At 43.8% G+C, this 19,496-nt stretch overlaps 1 protein-coding gene across 1 annotated transcript in view; it reads right to left on the reverse strand.

The window, feature by feature from the left end:
• The window catches only part of LOC146666998 (laminin subunit beta-4-like), a 78,018-nt gene that overhangs the window by 13,163 nt on the left and 45,359 nt on the right, over nt 1-19,496 (reverse strand). The window contains exons 20-28 of the mRNA XM_085415157.1: nt 14,043-14,154; nt 13,650-13,830; nt 13,416-13,559; nt 13,091-13,322; nt 12,459-12,616; nt 12,081-12,305; nt 3,197-3,414; nt 2,860-2,956; nt 1,768-2,131 (exon numbers count right to left, since the gene is read on the reverse strand). Of these exons, the coding sequence (XP_085271283.1) occupies nt 1,768-2,131; nt 2,860-2,956; nt 3,197-3,414; nt 12,081-12,305; nt 12,459-12,616; nt 13,091-13,322; nt 13,416-13,559; nt 13,650-13,830; nt 14,043-14,154 (1,731 nt within the window). The remainder of the gene's footprint in view (nt 1-1,767; nt 2,132-2,859; nt 2,957-3,196; nt 3,415-12,080; nt 12,306-12,458; nt 12,617-13,090; nt 13,323-13,415; nt 13,560-13,649; nt 13,831-14,042; nt 14,155-19,496) is intronic.

The following is a 19,496-nucleotide window of genomic DNA, read 5'->3' on the forward strand; positions in this document are numbered from 1 at the left end:
TAGTTAATACGTCATTTTTCTTAACATAATTGGTGATATAGGTTACAAGCAAGTCTGGCGCTGAACAGAAATTGTGGCGCTATGCTCCTTTATTTATTGTGCATAAATAGTGAATTGTCCTGACACAATATTGTGTTTCGCTTCTGTTATTATGGTACATTGACAAAAACATATACTTTTATTCACAGGATAAAACAGTTGTTTTGTATCACTAATTGTCCAGTGCGATTACAACATGCAATATTATTGTCACTGCTACATTTCTGTAATGAACCAGAAATTATTTCCACTACTAATTAATTACCGTTGAGCTCAAAGGTTATATTAATAAACGGTTAACGAATGTGTATTTATGAAGACGATTTGTGAGACTGGTAAAATTATGATACGTACGATGGTCCTTCGTTCGGTGCATTTCAAGGTCCTGCACCCATCCGTCGGTAAACTGTACCTGGGCTTGTTGCATGACCTGAAGTTACTAAACTTCATGAGTGTATGCACTCACTCCAAGAACCGTATGATTATAAATATGCATATAAATATGCTACGATGAGATAGCTGACTTCATCTAACTGGCAAATGTTGTCCAGGCTACGTTGGTGATGCAGTTTTTTTTAATGTGTATGATATTTTTGTCATGCGATTTTAAAGCCGGTCCTACAAGCGCATCCAAGAATAACATGCAGCTTATCTCAGAACTGTCGGTGAAAATTATTCTTGGAGCTAAGTTTAATTGAGCTGCATTTTAAAGAGGTGTAATTTCACAATTTGTGTATATTTTCCAAGTTCACTATTTTGTCATGTGTTGAGAAAAACACAGATTTTAAAATTACATGGTCTAATATTTACATTTAGCATATAATGGCAACATGCTTTTTTCGGGTTTTTTTAAAGACTCGAAAGGACTTGAAATTCAAAATTTCAGACTTGTGACTTTACTTGGACTTTTACACCAGTGACTTGAGACTCGACTCTGACTTGCCTGACATTACTTGAGACTTGATTTGAGACTTGAGGATAAAGACTTGAGACTTACTTGAGACTTGCAAAACAATGACTTGATCCAACCTCTGGTATTTGGTATGATCACCTTCATTCTTCAGCACAGATTGAGCTCTCTGAGGTAGCTTTCTGTAATTTGTTTTAGTCCACAGAAAGAGTTCTCCACGCTTCTTGAAGGACATCCAAAGTGCTTCTTTGGATGATGATCCCACACTGCTTAAATATTGTTGATGTGCAGGCTATGGGGAAGCAACTCCATGTCTAACAGTATTCTGTTATGTGTTTTGGTATTACATGGTTTTGTATGGTGGATCAAAGCTGATGGTACTTTTCTGCATTCATCAGTTTTATCAAAGATCTTAATTCTGACCACCTCCTTTAAATTTGTCAGTCCGTCAGATTTTAGTTTAATAAATTTTTTGGCATTTCTTAAGGACATGATGTTTTAGACACTGTTCATCTGAAATGTTCAAATTTTTTAGGCCTGGCACTTCAGATACATATCAAATTTCCTTCCTCTGAATCTGGTAAGTTACAAGAACTGGACTGAAAATGAGTAAAAAAGCAGCCTATGTCCAAAGAAAAACTTTGAAAGACCTTCAGAAACTATGCTCAAAAACACTTTACAAAATTACGGGAAAGTCTGGCTCCTTGGAAGCAAAATATAAAGAAATGAGGGATGACTCAAGAGTTTTCCAGTATACTGTATATTTTTACATTTAGCATTAGTGGAGTTCCTTTTAAGTTCATCCTCTCATGCCTTACCTAACCTTCAAAGACATTTTCTCCAGTTTCTCCACGCTTGGTGGGGAGATTACTCTCAGGTTGGCCAGGCTGTCCAGCATAGAGTGCATGTTAATCATCTCCTGCAGGTGCTGGTTATCTGTGGGCTGTACATTGTTATGAGGGATAAGGGTCCTCATTTTCTGGGCAGCTCGCTGGACATCAGTGACAATTTGAGTCCAGAGTGCGTTGCAGGGATGGCACGGTTCACAGGCTGGGAATAATGTATTGAAGCCGGGCGTGCACTCATCACAGAATATACCGCTTACACCCGCCCGACAGATGCACTTGCCAGTCTCAGGGTCACATGATGGTTGTTTGGTTCCCTCCAGATTGCAGTCACAAGCTGAAAACAAGATAAAACATGGTATCTTCGCATGAAAACAAGGGGGATTTAGAAAAGGTTAAAGTGGACCTGCGCTGCTGCTACTTAGAATACACTTTCCCCCAATAAACTGTAAACTCAATAAATCAGTGTGTCTATGCCTTAAAAGTAGAATGGGAGGCGGAGCCTTCAGTTTTCAGGCCCCTCTTCTGTGGAACCAGCTTCCAGTTTGGATTCAGGAGACAGACACTATCTCTACTTTTAAGATTAGGCTTCAAACTTTCCTTTGTTCTAAAGCATATAGATAGGGTTGGATCAGTTGTCTAGGCTGCTGGGGGATTCTCAGGATGCACCAATGTATTTACACACCTGTCTGCATTTAATTATTAGTTAATATTAATGTCTGGTTCTCTTCCACACCCTGTCTTTGACCTGCGTTTTTCCTGGAACAGTGCAAAGTTTCCAAATAAGACAGAAGTGGTAGATGTGGATGTTGTGCTTTGAGTGCAGCTCTTTCAGTGACCATATAAGAATATCCCCATCCTGCGACATCAAGCAGATCAAAGAGTATAAAAAGTGTGATAAAATGAGTCTTCAGAACAGTCTGCACCCTTTTTTTGGTTTTTGGTTCACTGCCCTCAATATTTGAAACTTTGGAACGATTTATATGAATAAACACCACTGGAGACATATGTCAGAAAAGAAAAGAAGAATTGTCCACTTAAAGGAAACATTGAAATATTACTCACAGATACACTGCAGGTCTGGATTCCTAAAATGATTTTCTCTGCATTCATCACAGTGCCTTCCTCCAAACTCAGGATGGCATGGACAATGTCCAGTTACCTGAATATGTCACAGCACATTCATTCAAAGTTTAACCATCAGCATCTACTGCAGGTGATTATTTATAATTTTGTTTTTTATTTGAAATAAAAACAACCTTGAAATGGACACACAAACACACAAGGCTGTTTTTCTGAGGTGAGAGGAGTAGCAGAGTGACAGTCTCACACCCTAAATGATAAATGAAAACTGAACCCTGTGGTCACACGCCGACACTGTCTGTGGCTGTGGAGCTCTTGCCTTGTCACAGATGTTGGAGATAGATTTGATGAGGTCACAGCTGCAGGGCTGACATCCCGAGGCTATGTTCAGATTCCAGTATCTGTCCTCACATTCATCACAGAGTTTACCTATCACACCTGTCCTACAGGGACACTGTCCTGTCCTGGGATCACAGAAACAGGGTCTCCCCAGAGGACACCGAGTCTCCTGAGTCCCCCGTCGATCACAGGAGCATTCTGGAAAATACTTTTATTTTAGTGTTTGTCAGACCATTGTGAAATATAGAAAAGAAATACAGGGTATACAGTATAGATGGAGCAATAAAGAAGAAAATTTATGCAAGAAGATTATTGATGATGGAAGCATTCATCCCTCTTTCAAAACTGCAGTTTAACTTTAAAATGGTTATAGTAAGAATCAGGTTTTAAACAGGATCTTTAGATACTTTGCTACTAGCAGCCTGTCATAAAAATACATAACACATTCCTTAGCATTTTCACAGCTTTAATTGAAAAAAACAACACATTTTGACAGCATGAAATAGTACTTTTGCACCAGCAAGTTTATTCTCGCAGACCTGTTAGCTGAAAAGTTTGCACATTTTGGCATTGTGAGCAGCGTGCCTTTGTAAAAAAAAAAACTGAGGACAATGGAAAAGTGAAGGCCTAAAGAAGAAGTGTGAGGCCTAAAACGATATCTACAGCAGATAAACAGTACCTGATATCATGAAGTCATGTCCTTAAGAAAAAGGGGAAAAATGCTTTGCCTATCGATCACACTTATCGGTTCTGCTTGCACTTGGACAATCAGCTAATTTCAGTTTGTGTGCAGGAGAAGGAAAATAGTGGCACAGCCTACAGCATGAATATGGATATTTTATGGTAAAGTGGAGACTGCTCCACAACAGAAACAGCTGCATTATTCTGCTAACACAACTTCAGCTCTTTGCAAGCACCTTCACAGATGGCATGCTAATGCTAAGCTAGCCAAGAACCCAGAGTGATGCTAAAGCTGAGTAAATGCAGACCTCAGCCCAGCAGCCAGAGCCTGAACAACAAGTAAAAAACTTGCTGCAATCAGGCTGCAGCCTCTACCTGTTCATGCTTCTACAGTGGGATCACCATGACGACTGCTTTGAAGTCTCTTTGTGCTGGTCTCCATATTTCAATTCAATTCAATTTTATTTATATAGCGCCAATTCACAACAACAGTCGCCTCAAGGCGTTTACATTGTAAGGTAGACCCTAAAACAATACAATAATCCCTGCAGCAAAAAGTCTAATGTGGCTGAAGCAATCTTATTATGACCAAGGAGAGAAAGCAGGTAGACTTTTGGCATGGAGAATTAAGAAAATGCAGAGTGAAGGAGCAATTAATAGTATAAAGACCTCTTCAGGGTATGTAACAGTAGATCCATTGGAAATTAATGACAGCTTTAGAGAATTGTATGAAAATTTGTATAAATCAGAATGTGCTTATGCCTCAGAAGAACAGGACGTATTCTTAGATCAAAATCAGTTCCAGACACTAATGGAAAACACAAAGCAGGAGTTAGACGGACTTCTATTGAAGAGATATCACAGGCTATCAAAGCATTAACAGTGGTAAGGCACCTGGGCCAGATGGCTTTCCGGTCGAATTTTGTAAAAATTTCCAAGAAAAATTAACATTTCCTCTTTTTACCCTGAAGAAGCGTAAATGAAACTCTCCCACCTACTCTGGAACAGGTAATGATTACTTTGCTACTGAAACCTGGTAAGCCCCTGCAGAGAGTTCATCATTTAGACTAATGGTGGTTGACACTAAAATACTTTGTAAAGTTTTAGCAAGACGATTAGACTCCTGTATCGCACATTTAGTTCATGATGATCAAAATGGCTTTGTACTAAAACGTCAAGGGTTTCACAACATAAGAAGGATTTTGATTATAATTCATGAGAAATTTGATGCTAAAGATACAGCATTATTATCACTTGATGCTCGTCAGGCCTTTGACAGAATACAGGAGTCATATTTATTTAATGTTCTTCCAAAATATAGATTTGGAAACACTTTTCTCAAATGGGTTAAACGTTTGTATACAAATCCCAAAGCTAATGTTTTAACAGATAACAAGTTTCTAACCCTATCACATTGGAGCGTTCCACACGCCAGGGGTGCCCGTTATCTCCAATGCTATTTTTCTTAGCTGGCGATGATGTTAGAATGAGAACTGACATATTTGTTTTCCAGTTAGGAGATCAAGAGCATAGATTGGCCCTTTATGCTGATGACCTGATAGATTTTTTTGACTAGGCTCTCCATTAGTATACCAAAATTAATGCAACTAATGGAGTTATTTCTGGCTATAATGATTCAAAATCCTCCATCCTATTTCTGAACAAGGATGAAAGGCTAAATCCTATTATACAAACCTCGCTTATTAATGCAAAAAGGATTTGTGTATCTTGGAGTTAAAATCACCCCAGACATTGACACCATTGTAGCAACAAACTATGACCCTTGATTAGTGAAGTGGAGGAATCTCTAAATAAATGAATGACAATGGCCATATCAGTGAATGGCCATAGAAACATTATAAAAATGAACATATTACCAAAATGTTTATATCTGTTCCAGTCACTTCCTCTGCCTTTTCCAAAAGAATTCTTTGATAAGTTAAACAGTATCTTTGATATATTTATTTGGAATAACAAAAAACCTAAATTAAGACTTCACTTGTTGTAGTTAGTGATATAGATATATTACAATATATATTAGCAATAGTATAGATATGTAAGTATATTACAGAAATGGGTCTATTATGGTATGTTATAATGTACACGGTATGAAGTATGTTGTGAATATTCTATAACTATAAGTATGTACAGGCTGTAGTGAGTACAAGCTATGTACAGGCTATGAACAGGATATAAATATGAAAAACTATACAGAATATGAAATAAATAACTTTACAGAATCTGAGATATACAGCTATACAGAAATGGGAACTATGCAAGTTGTAAACAGTTGTAGGATTAAAGATTATCGAATGTACAGAATGATTATTTACACAGAGCTATACAGTAGTGCAGTTAAGATAAGTGAGGGTGTAGATAGTTTCTACAGAGGCTATATAAAGTGCTAGTGGTTGTGAGTGGTGGTTCAGTCCATGTTATTATTGTGTGTTTGAGGGTACAGTTGTCCATTGTGGGTGTGTGTATGTTCAGTCCATGAGTTTAACGTGGGTCAGATGTCAGGAGGCAGAGTTCAGGAGTCTGACAGCTGTGGGGAAGAAGCTGTTCCGGTACCTGGTGGTCTTAGTCCGGAGGCTCCTGTGGCGCCTCCCAGAGGGCAGGAGGGTGAAGAGTCCATGTGATGGGTGACTGGGGTCTTTGATGATTTTCCTAGCCCTTTTCAGACACCGCTTCCTGTAGATGTCTTTTATGGCAGGAAGTGGTGCTCCGGCGATGCGCTGGGCAGTTTTCACGACCCTCTGCAGTGTCTTGTAAACTGTATGTATGTATAAGATGTTCTCACCTACCTGTGAGTCCAGCGTTTGGGTCCTCCTTTCGTCACCCACACTGCAACCACTGACAGAATGACACGACCCCGCCTTGTGGACCCAGCGGACTCTGAACTTTTCGAGCGGCAGGAGGCAGCGCTCCTTCACTGGACGGAGGAGATTAGGGGAAAACAGCGGCTCTTCGTGGAGAGAGAGCACGTCTTTGCAGGGACTCGTCTGGCTCTGGGCAGGCCTCGGGGACGCCGTGTTCTTCCGCCTGCTGCCTCTCCTGCATCGAAGCATTCACCGCGGAGAGTGGGTGTCACTGGCCAAGCTTCAGCTGCTCACTCCCTCACTGCTCTGCTCCTCGAGGGAGGCAGCCGACGGGCAAGTCGGCTGCTTCACTCACCAGACTCTCCGCCTCACCACGGCACAGCGGCTCCGTCTCCCACCTCCGCTCAATGGAGGCTCCCGTGCCAGAGGCTCAGCTGTTTACCCTGCCCGCTTCCTCTTCCCGGAGAAAGCGGCGCAAACGCCACCATAAAATGGACTATTTTGAGGAACTCCCGGTGGTGAGTTCCAGTGACTGTTTTCCACACTCGTCATCCGTTTCCTCACTTAAAACAAATAATAGACTTATCTCTGATTCATGGTGAGTTTCCCTCCTGGATGAGGATGTGGATTGGGAAGTTGTTTTCTGCTCTGCTCCCTCTGAGCTGGTATTTATTTAAGACAATAACAGCACTTCAACACCCCCAAAGACTGTTCAGTTAAAGACTGTGAATAGTGGTGGCAGAAGGGCCAGAATAATATTGGATAAATCTGTTGTCACGATTCCTGGGTACGCAAACCCTAGGTCTGCTTATTCTAAGACTGTTTTATCTAAGCCGGCTTCTTCACCTACCTGTCAGCCTGTTCCGGTTTCATCAGCCCAGGCCACTCTTAAAAATATTCATGCACCTAAACCTGCCAGTATCACTCACCCTGTCATTATTTCCACCTCTATCAGTTAGCCAACACCCACACCTGTGCCAGCGCCCAGGCTGAGGGCAGCTGTGACCCAGTCCGCTCCTGCACCTGTTCATGTTCCTCGGGTGGGTGTGACTGATGTCCAACCACCTCCCGTGCCTGTCCCAGCGCCCAGGCTGAGGGCAGCTAGAACCCAGTCTGACCTCCCTAGAGGCTCGGAAGAGCTAGCCTCTCCACCTGTCAGTCTACCACTTCATCCACCTCCTGATCCAGCCTTTCACGCACTAGCACTATCCCTGGTCAGGCTAGCTGATCTGTTTCCAGCTCAAGAACCAGATTTACTAGCCCAGGTTTCTGCACCCGCTGGCCCTGCCTGCCTCCAGCCAGAGGCTCCCACGCTATTGCCTGCAACTGCTCCTCCGCCGGCTCCCACGGTGTCGTCTGCAGCTGCTGCTCCGCCGCAGCCTCCTCATACACGTTGGATTTGGCATCAGCGACCACCTTCCAGGCCGCTGACTGGACCTTGTCACCGGTGTGGCCGGCCTCTGGACCTGCTCAACTGCCGCCACTGCCTTCCACGTGGCCGGCCTCCGGACCTGCTCAGCTGCCACTACTGCCTTCCACGTGTCCGGCCTCCTGACCTACTCAGCTGCCGCCACTGCCTTCCACGTGGCCGGCCTCCAGACCTGCTCAGCTGCCACCACTGCCTTCCACGTGGCCGGCCTCCAGACCTGCTCAGCTGCCACTACTGCCTTCCACGTGGCCGGCCTCCGGACCTACTCAGCTGCCACTACTGCCTTCCACGTGGCCGGCCTCCGGACCTACTCAGCTGCCGCCACTGCCTTCCATGTGGCCGGCTTCCAGACCTGCTCAGCTGCCACCACTGCCTTCCATGTGGCCGGCCTCCAGACCTGCTCAGCTGCCACTACTGCCTTCCACGTGGCCGGCCTCCTGACCTACTCAGCTGCCGCCACTGCCTTCCATGTGGCCGGCTTCCAGACCTGCTCAGCTGCCACCACTGCCTTCCATGTGGCCGGCCTCCAGACCTGCTCAGCTGCCACTACTGCCTTCCACGTGGCCGGCCTCCGGACCTACTCAGCTGCCACTACTGCCTTCCGCGTGGCCGGCCTCCGGACCTGCTCAGCTGCCACCAATGCCTTCCACGTGGTCGGCCTCCGGACCTGCTCATTCGCCTCAGCTGCTGGCCACACAGCCGCCCAGCAGAACTGTTTTGGCTCAGCTGTTGGCCACGTGGCCGCTCACCAAAACTGTGCCTGTTTGGACTCTGTCTGTAGTCCCAGCCTGCTTCAAAATGGCCACCATCATTCTGTGCCCAAATCCTCCACCATCTCATCACTGAACAACTGGCAACCGGTAGCCCTGACCCACATCACTGAATTGAATTGAAATGTAAATCCTTCACCATAGGGAGAGGGCAACCAGTTATCTTTTGGGTCGAGTCAGGGTTACACTCTCAATGGTAGTGCTATAGAAGGACACCATCAGTTTCTGTGTGATATTATTCTTCCTGAGAATTCTCAGGAAGTACAGTTCTGTTTTGGACCTTCTTCAGTAGCTCAGAGGTATTTATACTCCAGGACAAGTTCTCCTCCATGTGGACTCCCAAAAAACGAAAGTCCGTCACCGTCTCCACACAGTCTCCCTTTATAGTTACGGGTGAAAACTCTGTCTTTTTCTTTCTAAAGTCAATTATAAGTTCTTTGGTTTTTGAAGTACTGAGAACAAGATTGTTGATTTTGCACCAAGACACCAGTTGCATCATCATCATGAGCAAATGTTTCGAGAGGCTGTTCAGGGACTTCATCTGCTCTGCACTATCCAACTGACTGGACCCTCTACAATTCAGATACTGCCACAACAGGTCCATTGATGATGCCATAGCCCTCACACTACATACTGCCCTGTCACACCTGGAGAAGAGAGACACGTATGTGAGAATGCTGTTTGTAGATTACAGCTCAGCATTCAATACCATCGTTCCCTCGAAGCTGGACAGGAAACAGCAGGATCTAGGATTGAACAGCTCCCTCTGCTGCTGTATCCTTCACTTCCTGTCTGAGACGCCAAGTGGTCAGATTGGCAGCTTCACCTCATCCCCCATCATAATGAACTCAGGTGCTCCACAGGGGTGTGTACTTAGCCCTCTCCTGTACTCACTCTACATCTATGACTGCACGGCCACTAGCAACTCCAGCATCATTGTGAAGTTTGCGGATGACACTACAGTGGTGGGTCTTATCACCAAAGGTGCGCTAACCAGTGCCCTGACCCACTGGTGTCGAGACAACCATTTCACCCTCAACGTCGCAAAGACAAAGGAGTTGATAGTGGACTTCCAGAGGTGCAGAGAAGCACACACCCCCACCACCATCAACTGTGGCGAGAGTGAGCAGCTTCCGCTTCCAAGGTGTACACCTGGCAGAGGATCTCACATGGTCAGTACAAAACAGTGAAGAAGGTCCAGCAGCGTCTCTTCTTTCTCAGGAGACTGAAAAGATTCGGCACGAGCCCCCGCATCCTCAGGACCATCTACTGCTGTGCCATTGAGAGCATCCTCACTGGATGCATCACCACCTGGTACGGCAACAGCACCGCTTACAACTGCAAAGCTCTTCAGAGAGCTGTACCAGTACATGTGATGTGACAATAAAAGTGATTTAATTTTGATTTGATTAATTATTTTATCTGAGCTGAGCACTAAATCAGATAAAAAGTCTGAGAAATCAGGTAGACGATAGATGATAACGAACAAGACTGGCCTTTTTACATCTGATGTGGACAAGGATAAGCATCAGGCTTTCAAATGAATTAAAAGTCTGTCTTCGTCTTTCATTAATTAATAGGCTGGTGTGAAAAATTGCTGCCACACCTCCCCCTCGGCCTGTGCTTCGAGATTTCTGGTAGTTAGAATGACTCGGGGGTGTTGATTCATTTAAACTAACATAATCATCCTGCTGCAACCAGGTTTCTATAAGGCAGAGTAAATCGATTTGTTGATCAATTATTAAGTCATGTACTAACAGAGACTTGGAGGAGAGAGACCTAATATTTAATAATCCACATTTCACTGTTTTACTCTTTGGTTCAGATGTGGATACTGTATTGTTCTTTCTTTGTGATTGTTTATGTTTAAGTTGTTTGTTGCTGGTTTTTAGTTTGTTTTTTGTCTGTTTGGGAGCTGACACAGTCTCTATGGAGATGGGTTTTTGGGGGGGTAGCAGGAGGAGAGAAGCTGCAGAGAGGCGTGTAAGACTGCAACTCTGCTTCCTGGTCCCAACTCTGGATAGTCATATTTTGGGGGGTTTAATAAATTTGTCCATAATTCTAGAAATGAGAGCTGCTCCATCTAAAGTGGGATGGATGCCGTCTCTCCTAACAAGACCAGGTTTCCTCCAGAAGGTTTGCCAATTATCTATGAAGCCCACATCGTTTCTGGGACACCACTCAGACAGCCAGCAATTTAAGGAGAACATGCGGCTAAACATGTCACTCCTGGTCTGATTGGGGAGGGGACCAGAGAAACTTAGATCCAACATATTATTTTTCCAATAGTATATATTTTTTTTAATACCATTTGTATGTTTATAGTGGTGCAGAACTGGGCTTTTATTTTCCCAAATGTCTGCACTGAGTAGGAGATTGTACATGTGTATAGAAAAAAAAAAGGATTCTACTCTATTCTATTAGGGTAGAGATCTGTTTTAGTGTGTGGGGCTGTGGCCTCAGGTTCATATTATTAAATGGTGATCATGAAGCAGTGCATTTCAGATATTTTTACAGAGTAACATGAAAGTAACGTAACAAGTAGACCAACGAATGTCTTTCTTCTGGGTGTAATTAAGTAACATACTGCAATACTTTGAAGAAAATTGCTCTGTGTAATATGTGTAATAATTACTTTGTTGAGTGACGACACCAACACTGATCACAACAGAGGGAAGCACCTCCAACATGCACAAACATGTGACCCGCAGCATGCAGTGAATGTGCATGAGTGTAATTTCTTTGATATGCTGATTATTGATGGTGGTGACTCTCAAAGTGGAGCCAGTGAGAACTGATAAGGGAAGGAATTGAATTGATAAGTGATATCAATAATAGAACTGAAACTGCTAAATTCTTATCAATTCGAATCCCTAGTCAAGATTGAATTTAAAGTTTTCAATTCACTCAGCCTTACAGACACTCAAGAACCAGCGCTCCTTTACACTGAAAGTTAAGGTAGCTCAGGCACCTGATCAAGACATGTTTAAGTTGCCTCTCAGTGGAGGTTTAGTGGGTTGGGTGTCCAGCTGGGTGAAGACTGTGGGTTCCACCAAAAAAGGGACACATTAGAGGACACAGGAATACTTGGTGCCCCGATGAGGTTTTGCATACATGTAAGCGGATGAAAGGATGATAGATGAAGTTTCTATGTTTTGTTGTCACCTTTGCAGTCCTGGGTTAAGGCGTTGCCATGGTAGCCAGGTTTGCAGTGTTGGCAGTGCAGGCCAATTGTGTTGTGAAGGCAGTGTAGACACTCTCCTGTTGTGCTGTTACATGAGTTGGGATCATCAGGGTCGATGTTGTTGTTGCAGGGACACTCTTTACAGACTGCACCTGGCAATGTCAGATCACCATAGAAACCAGGGCTGCAGCTGTCACAGCTTACACCTAAAAGGGAAATGGAGAGTGATATATTTTATGTGTCTTTCCAAAAATCTGCTGCTAAACACTGACTCTTAGCATCGCTGCTGTCTGTCTGTCTGGTTGCCTCTTTTATGTAAAGAAGGTAAAAGTAAGTAATGCAAACATACTGGCTCTTACCTGTGTGCCCCTCCTGGCACTTACAGATGAGCCTGAGGGACTGTGGGTCATGCTGACAGGAAGTGGCGAAGAATCGTCCACTGCTCAGAACATCTGGACACAAACATGGCTGACAGGCCTGTCTGGAGATTGGGTCACCATAGTAACCCTCAACACACCTGCATCAAAATAGGTTTATCGTGATTACCTGAACAGGTACCGACCCTCAGCAGTAAGTACTGGCACACTTATTTCCTGAGTAAATCTAATTTATATAAATTTACTCAGAGACGTAGCAAAGACATTTTCAGAGGGAAATTTTCAGCTGAAAAAAACCCAGCTGAGTTACAGTAAACAAAGGTTCCTTTTTTGAAATTGCATCTACTTGCAGATAAAAGCTGCATAGCTGAAAACTGAAAACCCAGCCCTTTGTCTAATTCTCTCTGTTCTTCATCATTATGGAGTATAGTATGTACTACATCTCTGAGTCGAGGAGAGGGCCTAAGGGTACATCTGTCACCATCTTACAATGCTGTGATTGCAGCCATTCCCGAACTCTCTGTGAATGGTACTCATGGCCATTGATCATGATAATTTTGCATATTAATGATTAAGGACCTGACCTCACAGTCCATTGTTTGTCAGTGACTAACCTTTCACAGCTGGGTCCAGTAGTGTGCTCCCTGCAGTTCAGACAGTCTCCGGTAAATCCATCACACACCTCTGATAGCCCATTACATTCACACGATCGACATGAAGGGAATCCCCAGAATCCCATCTGACAGCGTTTGCAGCGCTGACCCGTAATCTCTGAACGGCATGCACACTGACCACTGACCTGATCGCACAGCTCTGACACAGAGCCATGGGGGTCACAATTACATCCTACAAAAAGGTGAGAATTCATTGTGAATCAACTGTCAGACGCTCAGAGAGAAAACGAAAGGCAGTGTTTCCCCTCTGGTTTGGGTTTCTTACGTTTGCAGCCTTCAGGTCCAAAGCCAAACGTCATTGGGGCACAGGCATCGCAGCAACGACCAATCACATTGGCCTTACAGTCACAAAACCCACCCAGTTTACTGCAGGATGGTCCAGTAGAGCCAATAACATTACACCTGCAAACTGACCACAGGTAAAACGCAGATATAAACATATGAAACACTCATCTTTTCCATTGTCTCAGTCCTGGATCATCTCAGTCCAACTACTTACGGACAGCTCCATTGTGGATTTGTGCTGAAAGGCTCACGATGAGTCCCTCGCAGACTTCAGGTAGCGACTCCTGAGGGCCAGGCTTGACAGCCAATCCAGTACAGTGAAACTGGTGAAAAGTGTCGAGGTCGCTCTGGGAGCAGAAATTTTGGACTGACCCAATTCTATTAAAAAGACTAATCTGAAAAAAGGGGGGCATGATTAAACATGTAGAAATCACCTCATGTAGACACATCCCATCATTTAATTTTGAAGAGAAAAATTGAAAATTGAAACCATGCAATCTTCCCAAATTTATTTATCTCCTCAGCTATGATTGGACAGTTACTGTTAGTAGGAGGATTTCAGGGAATATGTCAATCACTTTATCTGAATAGATGAAGACCTCCTTACCGAGTCAATTAGGATGTGTGAACTATCAGATCTGGGCTGTTTATAAAAGGTGATATCCACAAAATATTGACCTCCAGCATTTAGACAGAGCAAAGAGTCCAGAATACCTCGTCTGGAAAAACAAAAAGAAAAAACAAACAAAAACTGCTGCTACTGAGACACAATCTCTGACACAAGTACACTATTAAGGCTTCAGAGAACCTTGGAGCTCACATAAGTACAAATGTGTAAGAATGTCTCTGTACGTGGAACCAGGAGTACAAAGGCACAACATTTGGCTCATGTGCGTTAGCTGTAGCTGCTGGCTGTCTGCTGTCGTTTTATAGATGTTCTGTTGAGAGTCCTCTCTCAGTACATCCTGGTATGGTTCACAAGCTGCACTAGGACTGACAACAAAGTGCTGCAAAGTTTATTAAATCATCACACACATGCAGCTACGCCCTGTCACTGATATGCACACAGAGCCTGCTGCCTCAGCCACAAACATGATGTCACCCACAGGCCACCTGATCATGGCCTCTATTAACAACTCACACAGACACTGTACAATATCCTGTATGTCTGTGAAGGTTCTCAGTCATCCAGGTCATCGTAGTCAAAGGAGCTTGCAAAGAAAGGCGTCTGGACTTCTTTAAGTTACTTGAAGACGGATGAGAGGTGAAACGTCTTCAAGTAACTTAAAGAAGTCCAGACGCCTTTCTTTGCAATATCCTGTACAATTTGCTAGTTTCAAAGAACCTGCTTAATTTCACATCTGAATAGTGTTGTGGCAGATTTCTTTTCTCATGTATTAATCACATATTTAATCATATCACATTATTTATAGTAATATCACTGTCACGGTCCTGGGTCCCTTGACCCAGCATTTTTAGTTCCTTGTGATGTTTGTAATATTGTACTTGTGTGAGTTATTCTATGGTTTCTAGTTTCGATCCCTTGCCCTTCATGTTTCTCTGTGTCCCCTCTGTTCTGTGTAAGTCTGTGTCGGCATGTTTGAGTTCCCCTCTGTCCCTCGGTTCTTAGAGTCCTCTGCCTTATGGTTTATGTCTCTGTTTCTTAGTTGCTTTCTCCACTGTGCCAAGCTTGCGTCTCTGTATGATACTTCCTGTTTTACTTTGATGGTCCGTGTCTTATGTGAATGTGTCCTGCTTTGCTCGTCTCGTCCAGCCTGATTACTCCCAGCTGTGCTCTCCTACTGTGTCTCATTCCCTCGTTATCCCTCTGTGTATTTAAGCCCTGTGTTTCTCTTTGTCAGTGTCGTAAATTCCCTCATGCTGTGTGTGATGCTCTCCGTGTTTCCTGGTATACTTTATGATTAGCTTTCCCAGTTTAGTTTTGTATTGCCTGTGTTCTATTTTTCCAGCAATTAAAGCTGTGCTTTTGAGTTCAAGTTCTGTCCCCGTGAGTTTGCGTTTGGGTCCTCTCCTGCCTGCCACACAGCCGAAACATGACAATCACTTTCTCACTTTACTATAGTAAGAGCACTCCTGTCCATAGTTTACATGCATGTGGAACGTAAACACAGTGAGGCCGTTAAACAGATAGTGGGAGTCCTGCTTATCAGGGATGTAAATCCTTAGGTGACGCCAAAGCAGAAAACAAGGTCATAATTCTCTCTGAGGGAGGAGGTATTGCTCCACGTGAGAGGGGCCAACATGTAAGAGTTTGTGAATGTTCTTTGTCTGTGTCTCTGTATATATGATGTAAGGGCGGTGGCCACAATTCAGAGATGGTCCTGGTGTTTCACTGGGATGCTCTCTCCATATTGCAATGTGTTTATTAAACCCACTTCAAATCAAGCTCACTGGGTGTTTTGCAGGTAATTGTTAAATTTTCCATAACAATTTGCCGTTGTCAGGCAGGATTCCTCCGGTGAGTTTCGCTGAACTACGGGCACACAGTGACTGGCCATCAGCAGCAGGACCAGACGGCATCCCAGGTCGTATCCTAAGAGACTGTGCATACCAGCTAGCTCCTGTGTTCACTGAGATATTCAACATCTCTTTATCTCAGTCGGTGATCCCCACATGCTTCAAAGAGTCCATCATTGTTCCTGTCCCGAAGAAACCCCACCCTGCTTCTCTCAATGACTATCGCCCTGTAGCCCTCACCTCAGTAGTGATGAAGTGCTTTGAGCGCCTGGTCAGAGACTTCATCATTTCTTCACTACCAGACACACTGGACCCACTACAGTTCGCTTACCGTCCAAATCGTTCCACAGACGATGCCATCTCTCATCTCCTCCACACATCACTCACTCACTTGGACACTAGAAGGGGGAATTATGTTAAAATGCTCTTCATAGACTACAGCTCTGCATTTAACACCATAATTCCCTCCACACTCACCACCAAGCTGGAGCATCTGGGACTCAGCTCATCTATGTGTCAATGGATCTCCAACTTCCTAACTGGCAGACCACAGGCAGTAAGGATGGGCGGACATGTCTCAGCCTCCACCACTCTCAGCACTGGAGCCCCCCAGGGGTGTGTTCTGAGCCCCCTGCTGTACTCTCTGTACACATATGACTGCGTGGCCACTACCAGCTCCACCACCATCATCAAGTTTGCTGACGACACCGTCGTGGTGGGCCTGATCTCTGATAACAACGAGACGGCCTACCTGAAGGAGATTAGGAATCTGGAGAACTGGTGCCAGAGGAACAACCTCCTTCTAAACATCAGTAAGACAAAGGAGCTGATAGTGGACTTCAGCACTAAGCAGGAGAGGAACTACCAGACCCCCGTCATCAACGAGTGCCCAGTGGAGAGAGTGGACAGCTTCAAATACCTCGGAGTTCACATCACGCAGGACCTGTCATGGTCCTGTCACATCAACACCGTGGTGAAAAAGGCCCGTCAGCGTCTCTACCACCTCAGACGCTTGAGAGACTTCCAACTGCCCTCCAAGGTGCTCAGGAACTTTTACTCGTGCACCATAGAGAGCATCCTGGCGGGAAACATCTTAACCTGGTTCGGGAACAGCACCATGCAGGACAGACGAGCTCTACAGAGGGTTGTGCGATCAGCTGAGCGCACCATCCGCTCCGAGCTCCCTGACCTGCACTCAATCTACAGCAGGCGGTGCTGGACCAAGGCCAGGAAGATGGTGAAGGACCTCAGCCATCCCAACAACAGACTGTTCTCTCTGTTGAGGTCAGGAAAGCGATTCCGCTCCCTGAAGACCAACACAGAGAGACTGAGGAGGAGCTTCTTCCCGCAGGCGATACGGTCTCTCAATCACAATCACACCACCACACAGTACTGACCCACACATACAGTTCTTACACACACTGGACTTTCTGGACTTTGTTTCCACTTCATCACTTAAATCACGCTGCTGTCATTGTGTATATGCTGCTGTTATTGTGTATATATTTATTTATATTTCTTCATACATTCTTATATAGTTCTATACTGTGTATTTTGTTGTACAGTTATTTTATTTTCAACTTTAATTTATATATTTTATCTTATTCTTTCCCAGTTAAATTTACCCTTCATTCTAATTTGTGTTGTACAGTTATTTCATTTTTAACCTTAATTTATATTTTATTCCTTCCTAGTTAAATTTACCCTTTTTAATTTTTCATATTTATTTCCTATCTTATTCATAGCCTTTTCCTTTTTTGTTTTCTTTAGGTCATGAGCAGTTGTCCAAGCATTTCACTACATATCGTACTGTGTATGACTGTGTACGTGACAAATAAAATTTGAATTTGAATTTCCTGAGGTAAAATTGCCTTAGTCCCACCATTCCTTTGTTTTCAAAAAAAGAAGGAACCACAAGATGTGCTTCAGCGACTCACACATGCAGGAATTTTTTAATGAACCAAGAGACGGACTGCAAATGATTTAGCTGCTTTGATTTGGGCAGGGTTCTTAACCAGACAGATGGGAAAAGCCTTGGTTACTTATTACTGCAACAAGTAGATTCAGGGTCCTAGAAACTCAACGAATTTGGGTATCCTAGTGTGAGAAATTGCACCTTGTTGTGGTAGTAAGTGCAGGATCTTAGAAGCTCAATAATTTGAGCATTCTAGTGTATGGCAGTTTAGCACTTTTGCACCAGTGAAAAAAGGCAGAAAGGCCTTGTTCGTACAAAGGAAGCTGGGCTCAGAAAAATGGCTACTGGAGCAGTGGGAGGCATTCCTCCACGTTGTCTGGTTGAAAACTCCAAGTGTGTGGAAGATGGTTGTGTGATGGAAAGTGTGATATTATTCTGTTATCATATGTTACCTTATATATGTAATCAAAGTAGTTGAAGTATGATACTGCTGTAGATCATATTATACCCTTTAACATAGAGTGTGTGATCAATATGTAGTTTTAGTTTGCATTTTACTTCTGACTTAAAAGAGTGTGAAAATCATTAGATCTATTGGATTGACCTGTATTACTCGACACTGTTGAATGTGTTACACTGTTTCTTGACATTTCATACTGCTGAATCATGAAGAGAATGTTGTGTGCAGAGGACCTTGTGCAGATAATAGAAGAAACAGACCACATTCCAGACCCCCACCTTACAGAGAGCAGAGAAATAAGGAAGCCGAGGTCATAACTTAGGCGCCGTAAGAGAGAAAGAATGTGAATGTTTAGGCTTTTACGACTAGGTGGGGGCCACTAGAGGGTATAAAAAGCTGAGTAACCCGTCACCATTTTGAGACTTGCTGTGACCCTCTGCAGGCAGGTCTCCCCATCATGATGGTTTTAATGCTCTTAAGTGTTGAATTGTATGGAAATAAATGATTGTTGATTGAGCATTTATACACCGAGTACTGTCCTTCCTTCAGCCCAAAGATTCAAAGAATTGGGAGATTTCAACAAAAGATATGTTGACAGGGATAAGAGTTTTTTATTGTTTGTAGTTTTTTGTTGTTGCTGTTGTTGGGTTTTCTGTTTATTTGTTTTAGATGGACCACTGGGAGGGAAACCTCAGAAATACGACGCCTGATTTCAGGACTGTTGTGGGAAGGACTCTGTCCTTAGTTTATGGTGTTTAACACTTTTGCATCGGAAGGAAAAGGCCAGACGGTGAACGCGCTTGTCCACAAAGCTGAGCCCAGCAGTACGGCCAGTGAGGCTGTAGGAGGCATCCCTTCAGGTGGTCTGGACAAATCCAGGTTTTGATTGTATGATTTTTTTTCTTTCAGAAATATGGGAAAGAATACATGGAGTATGAAGTGTGTAGAAACTGAGGAATGCAGTGAAGAGAAGTGTGTGTGTGTGAGGAGTGCTGTGGGTGTGTGTATAAAAGAGATGTGTTAAAATGTGGACAGAAGAATAAGAGAGGGAACGTGTTAATGAGCAGTGATGAAAATGATATTAAATAAATGTTTTAGTGTGTTAGTACAGGTTGCTACGGAACTGGATCAGCGCCCTCCACAAGCACAGCGGCCGGAGTAAAATGATAGATCAACGTAATTGGAACCGCATACAGCCCATGTTTTGG

The sequence above is a fragment of the Rhamphochromis longiceps genome, linkage group LG7 (genome assembly GCF_057381845.1).
Source record: "Rhamphochromis longiceps isolate RC_006_pf linkage group LG7, R_longiceps_female_GT1.1, whole genome shotgun sequence".
Classification (NCBI taxonomy): Eukaryota; Metazoa; Chordata; class Actinopteri; order Cichliformes; family Cichlidae; genus Rhamphochromis; species Rhamphochromis longiceps.